The 18,416-nt window shown below is 42.8% G+C and overlaps 3 protein-coding genes across 3 annotated transcripts; all 3 read left to right on the top strand.

Annotated features, from left to right (window-relative positions):
• Positions 1-2,079: 2,079 nt before the first annotated feature.
• hspb7 (heat shock protein family, member 7 (cardiovascular)) lies at positions 2,080-4,050 on the top strand. Its single transcript, XM_024384544.2, has 3 exons — positions 2,080-2,487; positions 3,368-3,501; positions 3,624-4,050. The coding sequence occupies exons 1-3, from the start codon at positions 2,322-2,324 to the stop codon at positions 3,801-3,803; spliced, it is 480 nt and encodes a 159-aa protein (XP_024240312.1). The 5' UTR covers positions 2,080-2,321; the 3' UTR covers positions 3,804-4,050.
• Positions 4,051-4,254: 204 nt separating this feature from the next.
• Positions 4,255-13,272, top strand: zbtb17 (zinc finger and BTB domain containing 17). Its single transcript, XM_024384543.2, has 15 exons — positions 4,255-5,067; positions 6,525-6,754; positions 7,013-7,189; positions 7,384-7,701; positions 7,789-7,878; positions 8,082-8,347; positions 8,561-8,703; positions 9,062-9,362; positions 9,488-9,575; positions 9,868-9,984; positions 10,162-10,282; positions 10,358-10,488; positions 10,910-11,182; positions 11,372-11,461; positions 11,719-13,272. The coding sequence occupies exons 2-15, from the start codon at positions 6,550-6,552 to the stop codon at positions 12,117-12,119; spliced, it is 2,721 nt and encodes a 906-aa protein (XP_024240311.2). The 5' UTR covers positions 4,255-5,067; positions 6,525-6,549; the 3' UTR covers positions 12,120-13,272.
• A 364-nt stretch (positions 13,273-13,636) lies between these two features.
• ddost (dolichyl-diphosphooligosaccharide--protein glycosyltransferase subunit (non-catalytic)) lies at positions 13,637-18,172 on the top strand. Its single transcript, XM_024384542.2, has 11 exons — positions 13,637-13,911; positions 14,476-14,586; positions 14,692-14,778; positions 14,892-14,995; positions 15,197-15,291; positions 15,408-15,501; positions 15,636-15,784; positions 15,922-16,069; positions 16,254-16,374; positions 17,426-17,532; positions 17,644-18,172. The coding sequence occupies exons 1-11, from the start codon at positions 13,677-13,679 to the stop codon at positions 17,791-17,793; spliced, it is 1,401 nt and encodes a 466-aa protein (XP_024240310.1). The 5' UTR covers positions 13,637-13,676; the 3' UTR covers positions 17,794-18,172.
• Positions 18,173-18,416: the final 244 nt, after the last annotated feature.

Below are 18,416 nucleotides of genomic sequence, written 5' to 3'. Positions count from 1 at the left end.
CCTTCAGTATTATTTTACAGCTACGTATGTGAATGACACCCTATTCTGATTTCTCAACTCCGTACTGGTTTCCATGGAAACAACCCAATGAAGTGAATGTGAAAATTGATATTACAAGTTAGTAACTTCCATACAAAATCATCTTGGTTGGAACTCTAGTGCTCTAATCTGTTTCCGGGACCAGTGGCAGTCAGTCAGTCAGACACACAGTGGGAGAGTGAGAATGGGAGCGTTATATAATACATGGCAGCTGAGACAAACACAACCACATGCCCAAAAATAGGAATGATATTAGTGTGTGTGTGTGTGTGTATATGTGTGTGTTAGAATGTCTATGGGTCTATCTGCTGTGCACATTTCCCACTATCCAAAACACATGCCTTGTGCTGGTCATAGCTAATGGCGTCAGTGACCTCTCCAGAAGTGACTCAATGTCACTGATGAGACACATGAGTTACTGGGCTGTGTGTATAAGGTTCACTTTTAATGTGCGTTCCCTCTCTTAATGCCTCAGAACAGCACATGCTGAGAACGATAACACTCCCTCCCTCCCTTTCACTCTCTCCCTCCCTGTCTCTCTCTCTCCCTGTCTCTCTTCCTCCCTGTCTCTCTCTCTCCCTGTCTCTCTCTCTCCCTGTCTATCTTCCTCCCTGTCTCTCTCTCTCTTTTTCTTTCAATCACTCACTTCTCTGGCAAACTGCTCTTTCTGTCTCTCTTGTTAGTTTCTCTTCCCAAATATCTCACTCTCCAGCACCCTTCATCTTTTTCCCTGTTTCCCCCCACTCCCCTCTCCCTTTCTTATCTCTCTGTCTCTCCAAATCACTAATCTGTCTAGAATAGAAGCCCACTCAGACAGGTCTCTTGACTGGAGACATGGTCAGTCTCTGTGGGGAGGTGGTGAGTTGCTGAGCCGGATTTAGACGATTAGTAGTGGACTTAGCATTTACACTGATAGGATGGAATATGATGTGTCACAGTGCAGTAAATTGTATAATTGGAATCACTTCTACGTGACCTTAAAGGACAGAGCAAGAGACCATACAGAGCTGAACTTTTATTGCCCTTGATTCATCCATTATTTTGGGCTTCCCCTCGTGGATTAAGGAGCAGTGAAGCTGAGAAAAGTAAGTCAATTAGTTAATTAATTGCAGACTGTTATTTACAACCATTTCAGTGGACAATGTTGATTTTTTTCGGGCAAAGTATCATCAACATTGACGAGTGGCTCAAAGAGACTCAAAATGTTCCATTGATGTCCTGAATTCCCTACAGATATTAATAGCTACTGTGCCCTCCCAAACAATGTCACCTAATCCCTGGTGCAATCATCAGTCCTCCACCAAAGGCTTTGTTTTCAGGCGCATTCTTTCCACCTTGCCTCTTCTCTGAAGTAAAAAACAAACAAAAAAACAACCCATTGAAATGGGTAGATGAACAGTGTAGCCTACATACTAAGAACAAAGGACAGGAATACAAAGGTTAGCTGCACTTTATTAATTAATTAGAAACAGCATATTTAGAAACAGATACATAGTAGTTACTTCATTTAGATATGAACCCCAAGTACTAATTGGTTCAGTTACCACTAGTTTTGTAATAGTAATTACTTGAAATAAGTATAATAACACCAATTGTAACCAATATGTGGGTGAATAGCAGGCAGCAGAAGTTTTATGGCCAAGAGTACATGTTATGTAACCACTGATCCACAATATGATCAAATGTCATGACAAGAAAGGGAAACTGATGCTTACAGAGAAAAAAACAGATAGAGAGAGAGTAGAGGAAAGAAGTAGATAACTATTTGGGGTATTGAGTGTCTGGAATGCCAACTGTTGACTCATCCCCTTCTCTTGCCTTCCTCTCACCGTCTCTCTCTCTCTTTGTCAGAGCCCCTCTCTCTCTCTTAACCTCAAGCCCTCATCGCCCATAACTTTTCCGACCCCAGACCCGCTCTCTCTCTCCCTCACATGATAAATATAGCTCACTGTTATCCTTCAGAAACGCACACGTGACCCCCACCACACACACAAAAAAAAAACATTGCTTGGATCCAAATATATAAGAGCCTGTATGTGTGACTGACTGGCTATGCTCGTGCACACACTTAACCGACACACTTATCCAAAAGATAGACACAGACACACTTTTTTAAACAGTGGGAAAGTAAAGATAGCATTTTACAAACTACCTGAAGATCTGCCCACTTTCCCTCTGATGTAAACTGAGTGGACTGGGCCAAGACTGAACAACAAGGATATCCTCCCTTTCTCTCTTTAAAAAGCGGATCCTTTTCCCACCTCTCAGGCAGATAGCCATCAATGAGTGTGACCAACTCCTCTGCCTACAGATCGGAACGCAGCTTCCAGCAGACCTCTTCCTCCTCCTCATCCTCCAACAACCCATACATGGAGAAGAGCAGGGGGCTCTTTGCAGAGGACTTTGGCTCTTTCATGCGTCCTGGAACGGATGCCTTGGGATTTCCCAGTGAGTTGATTTGACATGAATTCCCAATTTTGGACCAGCATAACATATATATAGCTATACATGATATATTAGGTTGTAATATTCTACTTATTCCATACATATAGTATCAAATGCCATTGCTGAATGAATTTGTCTGTGGATAATTCATGATGTATTAGATGTGTCTCTGTGCCACACACATGTGTATTCATGTGTGTAGATTGCCTGCTGAACTCTATTTAAGGCTCTGCGCGCATGTGCTTCCATGTGTTTGACCCAACAGCTTCTCAACAGGACATCACAGGGCAAATGGGAGGGTTGTTTGGTGGGTATTAGCAGTAGGGCAAAGCAGGGTATTTTGGTGCTATGACTGGTATGCCCGTGCCTCCGGAAAAAGGAGGAGGTGGCTGCCGATGGAAGGAAGACAGGGCTGGATGGGAGGGGGGATGTTGGACACACTGCCAGCGCCGTGACCTCACACACAGAGAATGACTGGGATGAGGCGTAGGAGAGGACGGGCCAGACTGTTGCATATCAACCAGCATACACACACACTGTCAAACTGGCCATCATGTAGCCAAAGCAGACAAGTAAGAGGCACCCAGGCAGCTCACACAGCGGAATGCTCATTTCCAATTTGGGGACACACGTTAACTAATTTACATTCTAACACAACACTTTTTAAAAATAATTAATGCATAGACAGTAAACAGGCCAAACCTTTGGACTGTGTGTGAATTTATTTTACATATGAATGTTTTTAAGGTGCATCTAAGGTTGATTAAGTAAGAATGATCATCTTAGTTATTATATAAGGATAAGAGTGATTGGGCTGCACTCAACCAGTCAAGAATGGATAGCTCTCAGTAAGCACATTACCATGTCTTGGTTGTGTTTCCAGGTCGGACAGGGACAGCAGGAAAGATCAAGACAATGGGAGACAGCTACCAGTTCACAGTGGATGTCCAAGACTTCTCTCCAGAGGACGTCATTGTCACCACCTCCAACAACCAGATCGAAGTACATGCAGAAAAGGTGGACATATCTCTTTTTAGTGACAATTAAATTCTCTGTGATTTTGAGAATTTTGTTTCTAAAATATTTGAGATATGAAAAATATCTTGGTCATTTTCTCATGTCTATCTTCACTTCAACAGTTGGCAGCGGATGGCACAGTGATGAACACTTTCACCCACAAGTGCCAGCTACCTGAGGATGTGGACCCCACCTCTGTGACATCATCATTGGGCACTGAGGGAACGCTAACAGTCAAGGCCCGTAGAAACCCATCCAAGCATGAGCTCACACAGACCTTCCGCACTGAGATCAAGATCTAAGAAGACAGACAGGACTCTCCCATGAGCCATGACCCCTGTTCCCTCACTGCCTGTATTTTGTAATGCTATATTCCCGTTTTTCTCATTTAATGTCTTTATCATTATATGTTCATTCTGCCCTTTAAGCTGGAACGTTTTTTTTCTTCTGCCATACCACCTCCTCAAAATACCACATCCTCCAATAGCTGCCTTGGATTGACAACAGTTAGCCTAATTTGTTATTGTGTTTTCCCAGTTATCACACATACACACATCACCTCCACACACACACACATCACCTCCATACATACACACATCACCTTCACACATACACACATCACCTCCACACATACACACATCACCTCCACACACACACATCACCACCAAACACACACACCACCTCCACACACACACACACATCACCTCTACACACACACATCACCTCCACACACACACACACACACACATCACCTTCACACACGTCACCTCCACACATCACCTCCACACACACACACACAAAATTGAGAATGCTGGGGGGAGGATGGCTCATAATAATGGCTGGAGCTGCGTGAATGGAATGGCATCAAACCATGTGTTCTGCTATTCTACTCCAGCCCTTTCCACGAGCCTGCACACACACATCCATCCATCAACTAACTATTGCTTCTTCTACTGAAATCTACAGATACTGCTACCATTGTGCATTGTAATAGTTGTGTGAATAAAGTAGTTGATTGATTTTTAATTTAGAGAACATAAACGTTTGTGTGCATCAATGTACGATGTTTCATGTTTGTCTATTCATGGCTCAGAAGACCTAGGCCAGTGTCAGAAAAAAGAAAAAGTGCACACCACTAAGAATGGCCATAGCTAAATTTCTATTTTCTTACCCCTTTCAAACATTTACACCTAAGCTGTCCATTGTTTTTAGTATGTCATTATGAGGATTAAAAGAACATATACAAGTTTAGGCACAACGTAGTAGTGAAAGAAATTATTACTGTGAGAACCATCTTGAATACGACCAGGTTTAGTGCGCCATCACATGGCCATTTTTTAACACCATTCCACGCTCAGAAATAAAACTGCGCGTGCGCATTATGTAAACTATCCACCCGGCCACTATCAATCGATCAGAGAGTGGAAGATGGCGGTGAATCGAGTCTTTGGGGCTAGATCGATCACCGAAAAACTCGATTGAACGAATTCAACGGATTGTGAGAAAATATTACGAAACAACAACATAACAAGCGTTTGGAGTGGAGAAACCTGCGATTCTTGAGAGGTAATTTTAATGCACTCCTTTTGAAAGATGGCGTATGCTTAAAGTACAGAACGAGGCTCTAAGGACTAGCAGAAAGAAAGGCCTCTCTATAGCCAAACGCCATCTTGTTTATCCAAAACATGCATGTCTAGACACGCTAAATTAATCCCGGATAGCGAGGGTAGAAGGATATAGGATTCATAATCAATCTTCTGCATCGTCAAAAAATAAATTCATGAAATTCCTTAAATTACAAATGATTTGCGAACCATTGGTATACAGTCTGTCGCATCGATGGCTAGGACTTTTAAACGGTCAATTGTCGATATACGCCAACCCTGGCTTCTTTTGATAAGTTTAATATTGCATTGCTATATTTTTTTTAATATAAAACAACACCATAGAGTACCACAGAATGAGTCATATTACGTTTTGATCTCTCTAAGATGCTTTTTATAAATATTGTAACGACCCTGGGTTTATAAGCGCGGAATTCGACTCTGCCGCACGAGTATGCTTTTGCGGCACAGTCTATAGCGCGCCGGACCTCGGGCTAGAAGGTTGAGGGTTCGAGACCTGCTCCCTGCTGTTTCATTACAATATATTCACCACCCCAAATATAAATGCTTATTATCTGCTAATAGGGCTATCATAAAAAAAAACTACAAATGCCATGATGATCTGGACGAGACTACCAAATCAAAGCAATGGTAAGAATCTCTGGATTCTGTTAGCTAAATTTAGTAATCAATAAATTGGCACCAAAAAAAATATATTGACAATTCTGTGAATGGTCATGTGCAAGTTTTAAATTGACACAATACCTGTTAGCAAAGGCATCAGCTAGAGATGTCTACTTTAATACTAATGAGCATTTTTGAATCTGAGAGTAAATAGAGACGAATATATTGATAAGAGTCACCTTGTCCGAGAGAGTTATCAAAACATCATGCCAGGGTAAGCCTACGCCCCTATTTTAAGTGTTTCTGAAGTCCCTTATGGGAAAAAATTAATGGTGGAAATACAATTGGAACTGTTTCCCTGTTTGACCGCTAGGTTTTATGGGTATTATGAAACCTCCACTGTGGGGCTCTATATCGTGTGAGCCCGGATTATTTAGTTGTCAGGAAATGTTAAATTATTAAATTACATACGATAAATGCACTGAGGAATAAACCAACCGTGAGGGATTATATCATAATTATTAGTCACATTTTAAGTGAGAATCAAATGCGCTGAATACAACAAGTGTAGACTAACTTACAAACCCTTTCCCAACTATACAGTTAAAGAGTAAGACAATTAACAAATAGAAAAACAAAATAGTAACACACAATAAAATAGCAATAATGAATCCCCTTTCTAGACATGTTTTTGTTTAAAGTTCCAAACATGTAGGTTAGTTTGACAGTGGTAATGTGTTGCCTCACCTGCTTGACTAAGTCCAATACAACTGTAACCCTATCCACTGTCAATAGCTTCCCAAGGCGCCCACTCTCCAGGATGGACTTTCCCTGGCACAGTGGCAAGGTTTTGGAACAGCTCAATCACCAGCGTCAGCTGGGCCTGCTTTGTGACTGTACCTTTGTGGTGGATGGGGAGGACTTCAAGGCCCACAAGGCTGTGCTGGCTGCCTGCAGCGCCTACTTCCGCACCCTCTTCCTGGACCAGAAGGATGTGGTGCACCTGGATATTAGCAACGCAGCAGGTACATAAGCCTTTTCCTGGTTGATGAGTTAGGATTTCTGCAATAAGTGGATGTCTGCTGTTGCCCCTAAAAGCCTTGTTGGAAAATGATAACACTATTATGAATTATGGTATTCCCCACCTAAGACAAAAATATATGGAGGGAAAACACTGAATTATTTTCTTTACCTTAATATCCAAGACCATGTTCAACATCATGCTTAGGTTGCCTGCCTCAGTCACAGCAGGGCTCATGGATCCATCCCTGTGTATTCTGCAGGTCTGGGCCAAGTCCTTGAGTTCATGTACACGGCCAAGCTGAGTCTGAGTCCTCAGAATGTGGAGGATGTGGTGGCGGTGGCCACGTTCCTGCAGATGCAGGAGATAGTCAATGCCTGTTCTGCCTACCAGTCTCTGGCAGTCTCCACATCCCAGACAACACAATACTTAATTGACCGTGAGTACAGTACAGATCAGTTCACAAACAGCGGTTATTAGTGCACAGTCATTAGCATGCTCGCTTTAACAAGACCACTAATGTTATCAGTACATTTTTTGGGACAGCTGAAGCAAGCACACTGATTTTCTTCAGGAAATTGACCATTTCTGGTTAATATTGTTCTCACCCATCATTTCTTCCAAACCATAAAGACAAGATTGAGGAAGGAGAGCAAAACACGGAGAAGGAGCCGTCAGAGACAAGGTCACATGATGAGGAAATCCCAAACCCCTCAGCAGAGGATGAAGGGCCAAAGGGCTTTCAGGAGGACCCGAAGGAGACCACCCTGGATGATGGCCAGATTTCCAGAAAAGCCCCAGACAAACAGACCCCGGGGAGAGGAAGACCCCCCAAAACCTCCACCTACGCCACACAGAGAAAAGCTGCAGCTGAAAGTGAGGAGGTGGAGAGCACCGCCAAAGATGTGCCTGAGTTTCAGGATGACCCCTCGGATGCGGACTACACGCCCAGTATGTGAATAATTTGTCTTCATACTTTTCATTGATGATCTGTATGTTTGATATTGCTGTGCTGATGAAGATTTATTTTGTACTTAGAGTTGCCATTCAAGTCTGCAGCCTGTAGGTCCTACATGAGCACCAGGAGAAGAAGGACACGGAGAGCTCCTCGACGCAACCTCTCACAGGGTAAACAAACAGATTGACTGACCTTCCTAGGAGTAATTACAGATCTGCCATGACTGGAGAGGTTAAAGCTACCTTGCTTTCTCCTATCCAATCATATCGGATCAGTGACTACTTCAAGGAAGGGAAGATGGAAGGCTATATTTTCTAAATATTTGACTGCAGTGGGCCACAGTGTCTGATGGTTATGCAATTCCTATTCATAGATAATGACTCCAATGAGGGGAGTAGCGCACCAAAGACAGTAAATGAAGAGAAAAAAGAGGTGGAGGAGGGCGAGCTGGAGGAGGAGGAAGAGGAGGGAGGTGGTGAAGAAGAAGAAGAAGAAGTAGAAGAGCAGGAGGATGAAGGAGATGAGGGAGAAGACGGCCAGGGAACAGAGAGCGGAGAGGAGAGGAAGCAGCTACGGTTGGGTGCTGTCACCGACCGCACCGAGTCACGGTCCTACGGCTCTGTGACTCACAAGTGTGAGGTGAGAACCACGTGCTTGTTTATGTGTGTGGTTACTTTGCACACTGTGATTAAACATGGAAATTATCGTCTTGAATGTTTTTTCATGATCCATTCCCTATTAGAGGACTTATTGTTTTAAACTGTTTATATATTGTCCTATAAAATAGAGGATATTTACACTCATGTAATTGGGGGTTGCGCATTTCTAACTTACGTGCCATGTATTTTCTAGGACTGTGGAAAGAAGTTCACCCACACGGGGAACTTCAAGAGACACATTCGCATTCACACAGGAGAGAAACCTTTCAGCTGCCGTGACTGCCACAAGGCCTTCTCAGACCCGGCTGCCTGCAAGGCTCACGAGAAAACACACAGGTTCGTATCAAGCTCATCACCTGTCTTTCTCATGGGCATAATGACAAACCAATCCCTTTGTCCTATGTTCTCTTTGCAGATCTGATTGGTTTACTTTCTCATTTTAGATTTGCTTGAAGAGATCTACCCTCTCTTAATGTTCAAAAACAAGACTTTGTCTGAACAAGGCTTTTTGTGCAACACATCCCCTTGTAACTTGTTGATAATAACGATGATCAAATTGATAGTGAATTAAAATCAAAACAGTCATAAAAATCTGAGTTTCATTACATCAACATCCTCTCGAACCTCTCAACACCTGAGTAAATATAAGTAGCTATATCTTACTTAAATATATCTTATGTTTCTCTCTCCATAGCCCCCTGAAACCTTACTGCTGCTCCTCATGTGGGAAGAGCTACCGGCAGATCAGCCTGCTCAACTTGCACCGGAAACGTCACACGGGCGAGGCCCGATACAGTTGCAGAGACTGTGGCAAGCTCTTCACCACGTCTGGCAACCTGAAGCGCCACATGCTGGTGCACAGCGGCGAGAAGCCGTACCACTGCGACTACTGCGACCGGGCCTTCTCCGACCCCACTGCCAAGATGCGCCACCTGGAGACCCATGATGCCGACAAGGGCCACAGGTGTCCGCACTGCGACAAGCGGTTCAACCAGGTTAGGACCACAACTACACTGATAATGTTGTAGTGTTTTTGTACAACCCTGTATATAGTTTCTCTCTATCCTTGCATTGAAATGTTTAACTGTACTCTAACCTGGCTATTCCTCTGTTTGGACAGACTGGGAATCTAAAGGCTCACCTGAAGATCCACATCACAGACGGCCCTCTGAAGTGTAAAGAGTGTGGCAAACAGTTCACCACCTCAGGTAAGAGCAGACTAGACGAGAGGTGGACTTCTGGGATTGTAGTCATTAAGCGTCTCAGAGAGTAGGAGTTCTGATCTAGGATCAGGACCTCACTGTTCATGTAATCTTATTAATTATGATCTAAAAGGCAACACTGATTCTAATGAATAAGATTGCATGGGAGGACCTGATCCTAGATCAGCACTCTTACTTTTACACACTTTATGAACACAGGCCCTGGTCGCTCTCTGTGTTGATATATAACTAGTCTCTGGTCTTCGTATTGGTATATAACTGTAGTTTTGTTTCTCAGGGAATTTGAAGAGACACCTGCGTGTTCACAGTGGGGAGAAGCCCTATATCTGTATGCACTGCCAGAGAGCTTTCTCCGACCCCGGGGCGCTACAGAGACACGAGCGCATACACACAGGTAACAGTCCTAGAAATGGATTTATATGACGGTTCACATTTACCTCATGCTTTGTACTGTGTAGCCTTAACATGTGTGTAACATAAACATGTGCAAAAATAACAGGAAATGCCTGTGCAGTGCATCATTGGTTAGAGACTGTAATGTAACTGTAGTGTGTGTGTGTGTCTCCTGTAGGGGAGAAGCCGTGTCTGTGTCTGATCTGTGGGAAGGGGTTCACCCAGGCCAGTTCACTCATCGCTCATGTCCGCCAGCACACCGGAGAGAAGCCCTATGTCTGCGACCGCTGTGGCAAAAGGTAAACACACACACACACACAGTATGATCCTATTGATATAACATAGAGCCGTTTATGTCCTCTCTCCGACTTCAGGTTTGTCCAGTCCAGTCAGCTGGCCAATCACATCCGTCACCATGATAACATCCGGCCACACAAGTGTCACATCTGCAACAAGGCGTTTGTCAACGTTGGGGATCTCTCCAAGCATATCATCATTCACACAGGTAGGAAGTACCATTGTGAGTGAGCAGAAAGTGAGATTCCCTGGAAGTAGTGAATATTAATGTATTCCACACCCTTGGCGACATTGACAGAAAGCAGATTTATTTCTGGTTTTCAGGGAAACAGTATTTTCAACCTAACTTCTGTTTTCTCTGAAAAACAGAAGTTGGGGCTCTGCTCAGGCATCTTTCTATGTCTGCTACTGTACATTAGGTTAATGGATAGTCAAAAAATAGTACATAATATGTAAAAAGAAAAAAGAAAAAAAAATGGAATATAGGTATATTTCCAGTGAAGAAAACAAAGCTGTTGGGTATCTGGGTACATTATATCCCCTCTGTCTTTAGTGTCCCTCAACCTCCTTACCCTGAGGTATAACATTAGTCTACATTCAAGTCATTTTTTCATCCCACCATCCCCTAGGAGAGAAGCCCTTCCTGTGTGACAAGTGCGGCCGCGGTTTCAACCGCGTTGACAACCTGCGCTCCCACGTCAAGACCGTCCACCAGGGTAAGGCCGGGATGAAGCGCCTGGTGGTTGCCGGGGGCGACAGCGACGATGGGGGTGACGGGTTTCACGGTGGGTCGGCCTCAGAGATGGACGACAACGAGATCAACATCGTCACCGTCACCACTGAGGACATCGTCACCCTGGCGACAGGGGCCCTGGCTGGCAGCTCTGTGGCCCAGCTGACAGGTCAGACCGATAGCATGCTGGGTAATGAAGTTCAGATAGGGGGAGGAGAATGGTGGTATGCAGTGGATGTGACTGTAATAGGAATGAGTTGAAAGGAATGTGGCTGTGTGAGAGTAAGAAAGAAATGGACTCGGAATAATGAAGAAAATTCTCCTGTTGTGCGTTTCTATGGATTCTGTCTGTTTCCAGTGGTGCCTGTGGCTTCATCGGTCTCAGCAGACGAGACGGAGGCTCTAAAAGCAGAGATCACCAAGGCTGTGGAGAAGGTGCAGGAAGCAGGTGAGACTGGCCAACACAGCTTTGATCAGCTATTACTATTCATCACTTGGATAACACGGAATGTAATATCAGTATTTTTTTAGTTTATTAATTAGACCATTTAAAAAAAAAACAGGCACACATAAAACTTAAAAAGCCATTCATGCACGTGAATAAAATCATTGAGGATAACACACAATAAAGTCTGGGGCTATAGATGATACTTCCTTATACACATACTGTACATCCTCACCATCAGTCTTCTCTGTTCTTCCCAGACCCCAACACTCAGATCCTGTATGCGTGCGACTCGTGCGGTGACAAGTTCCTGGATGCCAGTTCGCTGGCCCAACACGTGCGAATCCACACGGCCCAGGCCCTGGTCATGTTCCAGGCTGACTCGGACTTCTACCAGCAGTACGCCGCTGCTGCAGGAGCCACCGCCGTGGGGGAAGTTGTTACCACAACCTGGCAACCCGCCTCCGAGCAGGTCATCCAGGGAGGGGAGCTCGTCTTCCACACCCGTGAGGCCGAGGAGGAGGGGGGGGGGAGGTGGTGGCCCAAGCTGACTCCCAGCCGGAGGGGAAAGATGAGGCTGGAACAGAGGGAGAAGAGATGGAGTGTGAGGCTTAGGGAAGAAAAGTACATTGAAGAACTGATTATATCTGGTGTGCAATGACACCCCAAGTTACAGTGCATTGAGTGAGTAATTAGTCATAATTTTTGACAATTTCCTGCCCTGTGTGGGAAAAGGAAAGTAAGATTTCTAATCACGAGTTTACATAATCATTAATAGAGATTTAATAGAGATTTAGCAAAGCATTGTCAGCCTCTTCTGACATAAGTTCCCCTAATTCTAGAATCTCTTTAGACGATAGCAGTAGTATGTAACATGCTATAGTCAATTTTGCACTGTATGTTTAAAATGTATATTATAAAATATAGAAATGGGCTATTCATTTAGAAAATCGTCATGCGGTATATCCCAGGGCAGGAAGGTCAGTTGATACATCACACCACTTTTGTTTTTCTTCTCCCTGACAGTAAAAAACAGATAGGTAGTAAAATATTGCCTACAGATTCCTGCCTTGTTTTACTGAGATAGTGTAAATGTTCCTCTCTTAGTTTAGGTATTTTAGTATACTTCATTGAAGTATTTTCATTAAAAGCACAAGTGTACATAAACGATTGATAGAATACTTTGTGTAGTGCTACTAGCATTTTGAGTGAGAAGGACTTGCTAGAAATGTTGTTTCTCTTTCACATTGCACGTCCATGGTCGACAGGCAAACAATGTAAATGCTGTGCACGTTGACGTTTGTTCTATTTCCTACTAACCTATTATAATTACTCTTTGTGGAGATAACTAGAAAACTGAAATCACTTCCTATTGGTGGGATCCATATGAGAAATGACAAGTTGTGGATTCATTCCACAAATTGACAAGATTATTTTCCAATTGATCCCTGTGTAAATCATGAAACAGCACTGTCATTCCTCAATGATTTGTAGCACTGACTTGGCAGGTATTAAGAAGTACAAGAAGTCATTAACTGACTATGTATGCTAGCCTATATTAGCATAAAAATATGTTTCCTTGAGAAAGCTTAGTTTAATGGCAGCAGGAACACCTAACATGCATACCAATGTGTGTAGATTATGATTATATTCAGTCCTGGTTGATACTAGGTCGTGCAAATCTTTTTTTAGTTGAACAATACAGATTATGACATACACCATCTGTTTTAAATTAAATCAATGGCTGATTAAATATGGGGGGAGGGGAGAATGTATAAAAACTGATCAATAAAGACGGCTACATCAAAACAGAACTGAGCTGCTCGTTTTTTTCCCCCTTCACTGTTAAATGTATGTGGTTGAACCTAACACCACACGTGTTCCTTGGGTGAATAAAAAAAAGTTCAGTAACACTTAAAACTGACTGCATAATGCATTATATGTTGCATATTGGGACAAGAATGTATGACCCACTTGTGTCTTTAAATTATGATTATGCACAGTATTGCAGATCATTTATTGACAAAAAATACAAACAATTAAGTATTCGCACAGATATTACAGAAAATCACACTCCCTCATAATAAAATAAAAGTGCCCTGATCGTGTTCATTGTCAAACTTGAAAGCACGGTGGACGCGTTCTTGTGTGCGATTGGCTGAATTCTGAAGCCAAAGGTAGGTTTACTGCTAAAGCTGACGTCGGCTTATTTCCCAAAATGGCGACGCGGACATCAGACACACAAACGAGCCGGGGTAGTACTACGTTATTATCTAGTAAACGGACCGTAAGCATGGCTCAAACAAAATCCAGACTGTTGGGAAACAATTGTATTTTCTTCTTAACAATATCGTCTATGATGCACATGGCATTGGCTGACGGAAAGACACTCGTTTTGTTGGACAACCTCAACATAAGAGACACCCATTCAATCTTCTTCCGCAGTCTGGCAGGTGAGAAGGAATACTCATGCTTTTCTCAATCATTGATACTTAGGTCGCTAGTGGTTTCGCAATATTACATTCAATAACAACAACGTGTTTTCATTCATTGTTTTCGTTCAGATATTAATCTAAGTTAGCGCTCGTATCTGTCCACTACTAGCTAGCTAATCTTAGCTAGTTTTGTTAACGTTGCGTAGGAAAATGTGTCACTGCTGGGGCGTGTGGCATTGATTTTGGTCAAATAGTACCTAGCTAGCTCCCATTGTCGATGTTGAAGACGAAGATAGCTCGTATCTGTCCACCTGACGATGTTAGCTTTTTGCACTAATTGTGATTGTAGTGTACTGCTGAGCTACATCCTGCATATTTTACAGACCTCACTGCGCATGTGCAGTTACATGATGTTTCCAAAATGTATATCCAAGGCAATACACATTTTTAATGTAAGCATCCCTCAAAGTAGTGCATTCTTTATATGCACTAGAAATGACTGGTTAACAGCATATCCTAGGGGATCAAATGTGTGACGCAAATACATTTGCAGCGGGCTGATGTAGCTGTTTCCTTTTGCAGATCGTGGTTTTGACCTTTCATTCAAGACTGCAGATGATCCTTCACTTTCCCTGATCAAATATGGCCAATTTCTCTATGACCACCTCATCATCTTCTCCCCATCTGTGGAAGGTTAGTTAATATTGCAGTTGAACATTTTTGTTGCATTTCATAACTTTACTCAGTGACTCTTGTTACAAAGTTTAAACTATTCAATGCATATTTGTTTCCTTTAAGACTTTGGTGGCAACATCAATGTTGAGACCATCACATCATTCATTGATGGTGGAGGCAATGTCCTGGTGGCTGCTGGCTCTGATATTGGTAAGTGCAAAGATGGATTATTCTTCCATGATGTGTGTAAAAACCACACACTTGGCTGCTTCTTCATTTACACTGGAACTAGTGCCATTGTCTTGTCCTCTCTTTTGCCCTAGGTGACCCACTTAGAGAGCTGGGCAGTGAATGTGGGATTGAGTTTGATGAGGAGAAGACTGCTGTAATTGACCACCACCATTACGATGTGTCAGACCCTGGTGAGGTAAGCGGAAGAGATGTAGATAACATTCTAATGTAAACCTTTAAGCTGTAGTTTTTGCAATTGCTTATAGAGGCACTGTTTGCACACCTGTCTGGTAATGTAAACTTCTCAAGAAAAGATGTGGCTTGAGTGTACATTTGAATTACAGAGCACTTGAGGTGGGTTATGATCATAAGATGTAACTGTTTTTCTTTCCCCTAGCATACCCTGATTGTTGCTGATCCAGAGAATCTGCTGAAGGCTCCCACTATTGTTGGGAACCCCAGTGACAAACCCATCCTCTTCAAGGGTGTTGGGTGAGTATCATTACAGTGGAGAACAATTATTTGCTCTTAACAAGGGTTATTACTACACTGTTATTGGGTTGTTTCCCATGGTGAAGGATTGTTGTCATCTTCTCTCCTTCTCCCAGCATGGTGGCAGACCCAGATAACCCCCTGGTCCTGGACATCCTGACTGGCTCCTCCACATCCTACTCCTACTTCCCTGACCGGCCCATCTCTCAGGTAATACCAGCACTGTTTCCTTCCTTATCAAACATTCTCCTTTGAAAATGTAATAAGTTATGTGCATGTATAAGGTGTTTATCCCTGGAACATAATATTTTGGTTAACACTATGTTCTCCTTCTTTCTGGACAGTACCCCCATGCTGTTGGAAAGAACACTCTTCTGATTGCTGGACTCCAGGCCAGGAACAACGCCCGTGTGGTATTCAGTGGCTCATTGTACTTTTTCAGCGACGCCTTCTTCAACTCAGCTGTGCAGAAGGCCACACCTGGCTCCCAGAGGTAACTCTCTCTCTTAGTGCTTTTCATCATCTGCTCTGCAATTGCCTGCCCTACTTTTTCACTTTAATTGTCCAATACTCACCCTTGTATTTCTAGAAATGGAACTGTTTTAATTCCTGTCTTGCACCTCCTTGAAGGTATGCTCAGACTGGGAATATGGAGTTGGCTGAGGCTCTGTCCCAATGGGTGTTCAAGGAGGCCGGCGTACTCCGGGTGGGAGCTGTTACCCATCATCCTGTTGGCGAGAGCACCCCTCCAGCAGCCTACACAATCACAGACCTTGTGGTGAGGCACTTAAGGCCATGATTTATGATCACAGTATTTATGATGACAGTATTTAGCTATTTTTATGTTTATTTAACGGACATTCAAAGTTGAAAATATGCCCGTTGAGCTCATGAGTGAGCATGAAGATGTTAGTTATCATCAAGTGGCATGGCAATGTTTCTGTCCCTTACTTCCGACACAGGAGTACAGCGTTGTTATTGAGAAGCTGTCCAAGGGCAGTTGGGTTCCCTTTGACGGAAAAGACATCCAGCTGGAGTTTGTGAGAATTGACCCCTTCGTCAGGACCTACCTGAAGAAAAATGGTATGAATATTTCACAGACATGACCAATGTTCTCTTTAAGCAGTCTGTGAAAAAATACCTGCCCCTGCAGAGATGCACAAAATTCAACTTCTCTGAACTTGACTTGATTTTCACACTGTTAGTTTACAGTATTTTTTTAGCTCAACGTTTCCCTCTACTGTGGTAATTGTGTTCGACTCAATATCAGCCCCTTTCAATGCAACATACCGAAATAAAGCAAACTGTGAAATATTGTTTTTGTTGTCGGCAGAGTGCATCGAAATGGGGATTCTACAGGCACGAGCGACTGCAACTTACGAGTAGCCTAGATGCGCTTGTTTTCAGATCAAGGTGCAGAGCCCGTGTGCACATTTGTTGATGTTCTTTGCTTGTTAGTGAGTTATTATCCCAGTTATAGCTAGTTTTTGGTCCGCAATGGAGTGATTGCTGCCTACAAAATGCATGAAATGTGTACATTTCTAGCTATCTTTGAAAAGTAAGTCAGGTTAAGAGGGGCAGTATTGTATTTTGAGACGGGCTTGAATCTATCATCACTGGGGCCAAGCTCCCTGCCTTCCAGGACCTCTTAAGGCCTTCCTCTGATGGTGTTAGAGGAAAGCCCTAACAATTCAGACTCCAGCCACCCTAGTCAGACTGTTCTCTCTGCTACCGATACATCAAGTCTGGAACCAACAGGACCCTGAACAGCTTCTACCCCCAAGTCATAAGACTGCTAAATAGTTAACCAATATCTACAATGGACTATCTGCATTGACACTTTTTGCACTAACTCTTTTGACTCCTCACATATGCTGCTGTTACTGTTTTATCCATCCTGTTGCCTAGTAACTTTATCCCTAACTGTGTACATATCTACCTCATACCCCTGCGCATTGACTCTGTACTGGTGCCAAGTTATCATTACTCATTGTGTATTTATTCGTGTTATTTCTGCATTGATGGGAAGGGCACGTAAGTAAGCATTTCACTGTTAGTCTGCCCCTGTTTACGAATCATGTAACTAATACAAATTCATTTGAAATGTGTTTTTTCTTTATTTTTTTCTTTACAGGAGATAAGTACAGCGTCCAGTTTAAGTTGCCTGACGTGTATGGAGTGTTCCAGTTCAAGGTGGACTATAACAGGCTAGGCTACACACACCTGTACTCCTCAACTCAGGTGAGGGAACTGTTACATTAAAACATGTTTTGTAATGGAAGGTACCTAACATAATAATATAGTCCTGAACTGTAAGAGGCTCATTTGCTAATGTATACATCCTCTCCATAGGTGTCGGTGCGACCCCTGCAGCACACCCAGTATGACCGCTTCATCCCCTCTGCGTTTCCCTACTACGCCAGTGTCTTCTCTATGATGGGAGGACTCTTTGTCTTCAGCATAGTCTTCCTTCACATGAAAGAAAAGGAGAAGTCAGACTAGGGTGATAAATGTGTATTAGGGGAGGGCTGGTAGATGATGGGGGTGAAGGTTCTTGGTTGCTTAAATTGTCTGTCGGAGCCTGCAAAAAGAGTTGACAATTGTAATTGTTGCTTCTCTATTGGTTGTGGGGGCATTTAATTAGGGCTTTGCAGGCCAACTTACTCAGCTTTTGTACAAAAAAAATAAAACGTTCATGTTTAAAATAATCACTTAAATTATCTGTGAGCATTCTAAAATTAAGTTGGGAATTGGATGTTGTTGCGTCCAGATCTCAATATCAGGTGAAGCACTTGTTTGGAAATATTCCATGAATTTGTTTTTTTTCCCCCCACCCACTTGTACGAGGATTAAAAACACATTGATATGGAAATGCTCTGAATATTTTAGTTGTCTTATAAAATCTGTTTCTGTGGTAAGTCTAACATATTTTCAACTACTAGAAAGTTAAACAAGTCCTTGAAAGTTACAATAAAATGTTGACATGACATTATTAGTCAATAACATATCCTGCAGCAGGACAGGGCAGAACATATATTACAATTCATTTTTTTGCGAAAATATGTCCGTTCCCACTTTAACATTTTTATTTTTATTAACAACAAATCAATACATAAAGCACATGA

Source organism: Oncorhynchus tshawytscha, linkage group LG22 (genome assembly GCF_018296145.1).
Source record: "Oncorhynchus tshawytscha isolate Ot180627B linkage group LG22, Otsh_v2.0, whole genome shotgun sequence".
Classification (NCBI taxonomy): Eukaryota; Metazoa; Chordata; class Actinopteri; order Salmoniformes; family Salmonidae; genus Oncorhynchus; species Oncorhynchus tshawytscha.
Note: the sequence above shows the minus strand (reverse complement) of the source record. Positions and strands in the feature narration are given on the sequence as shown.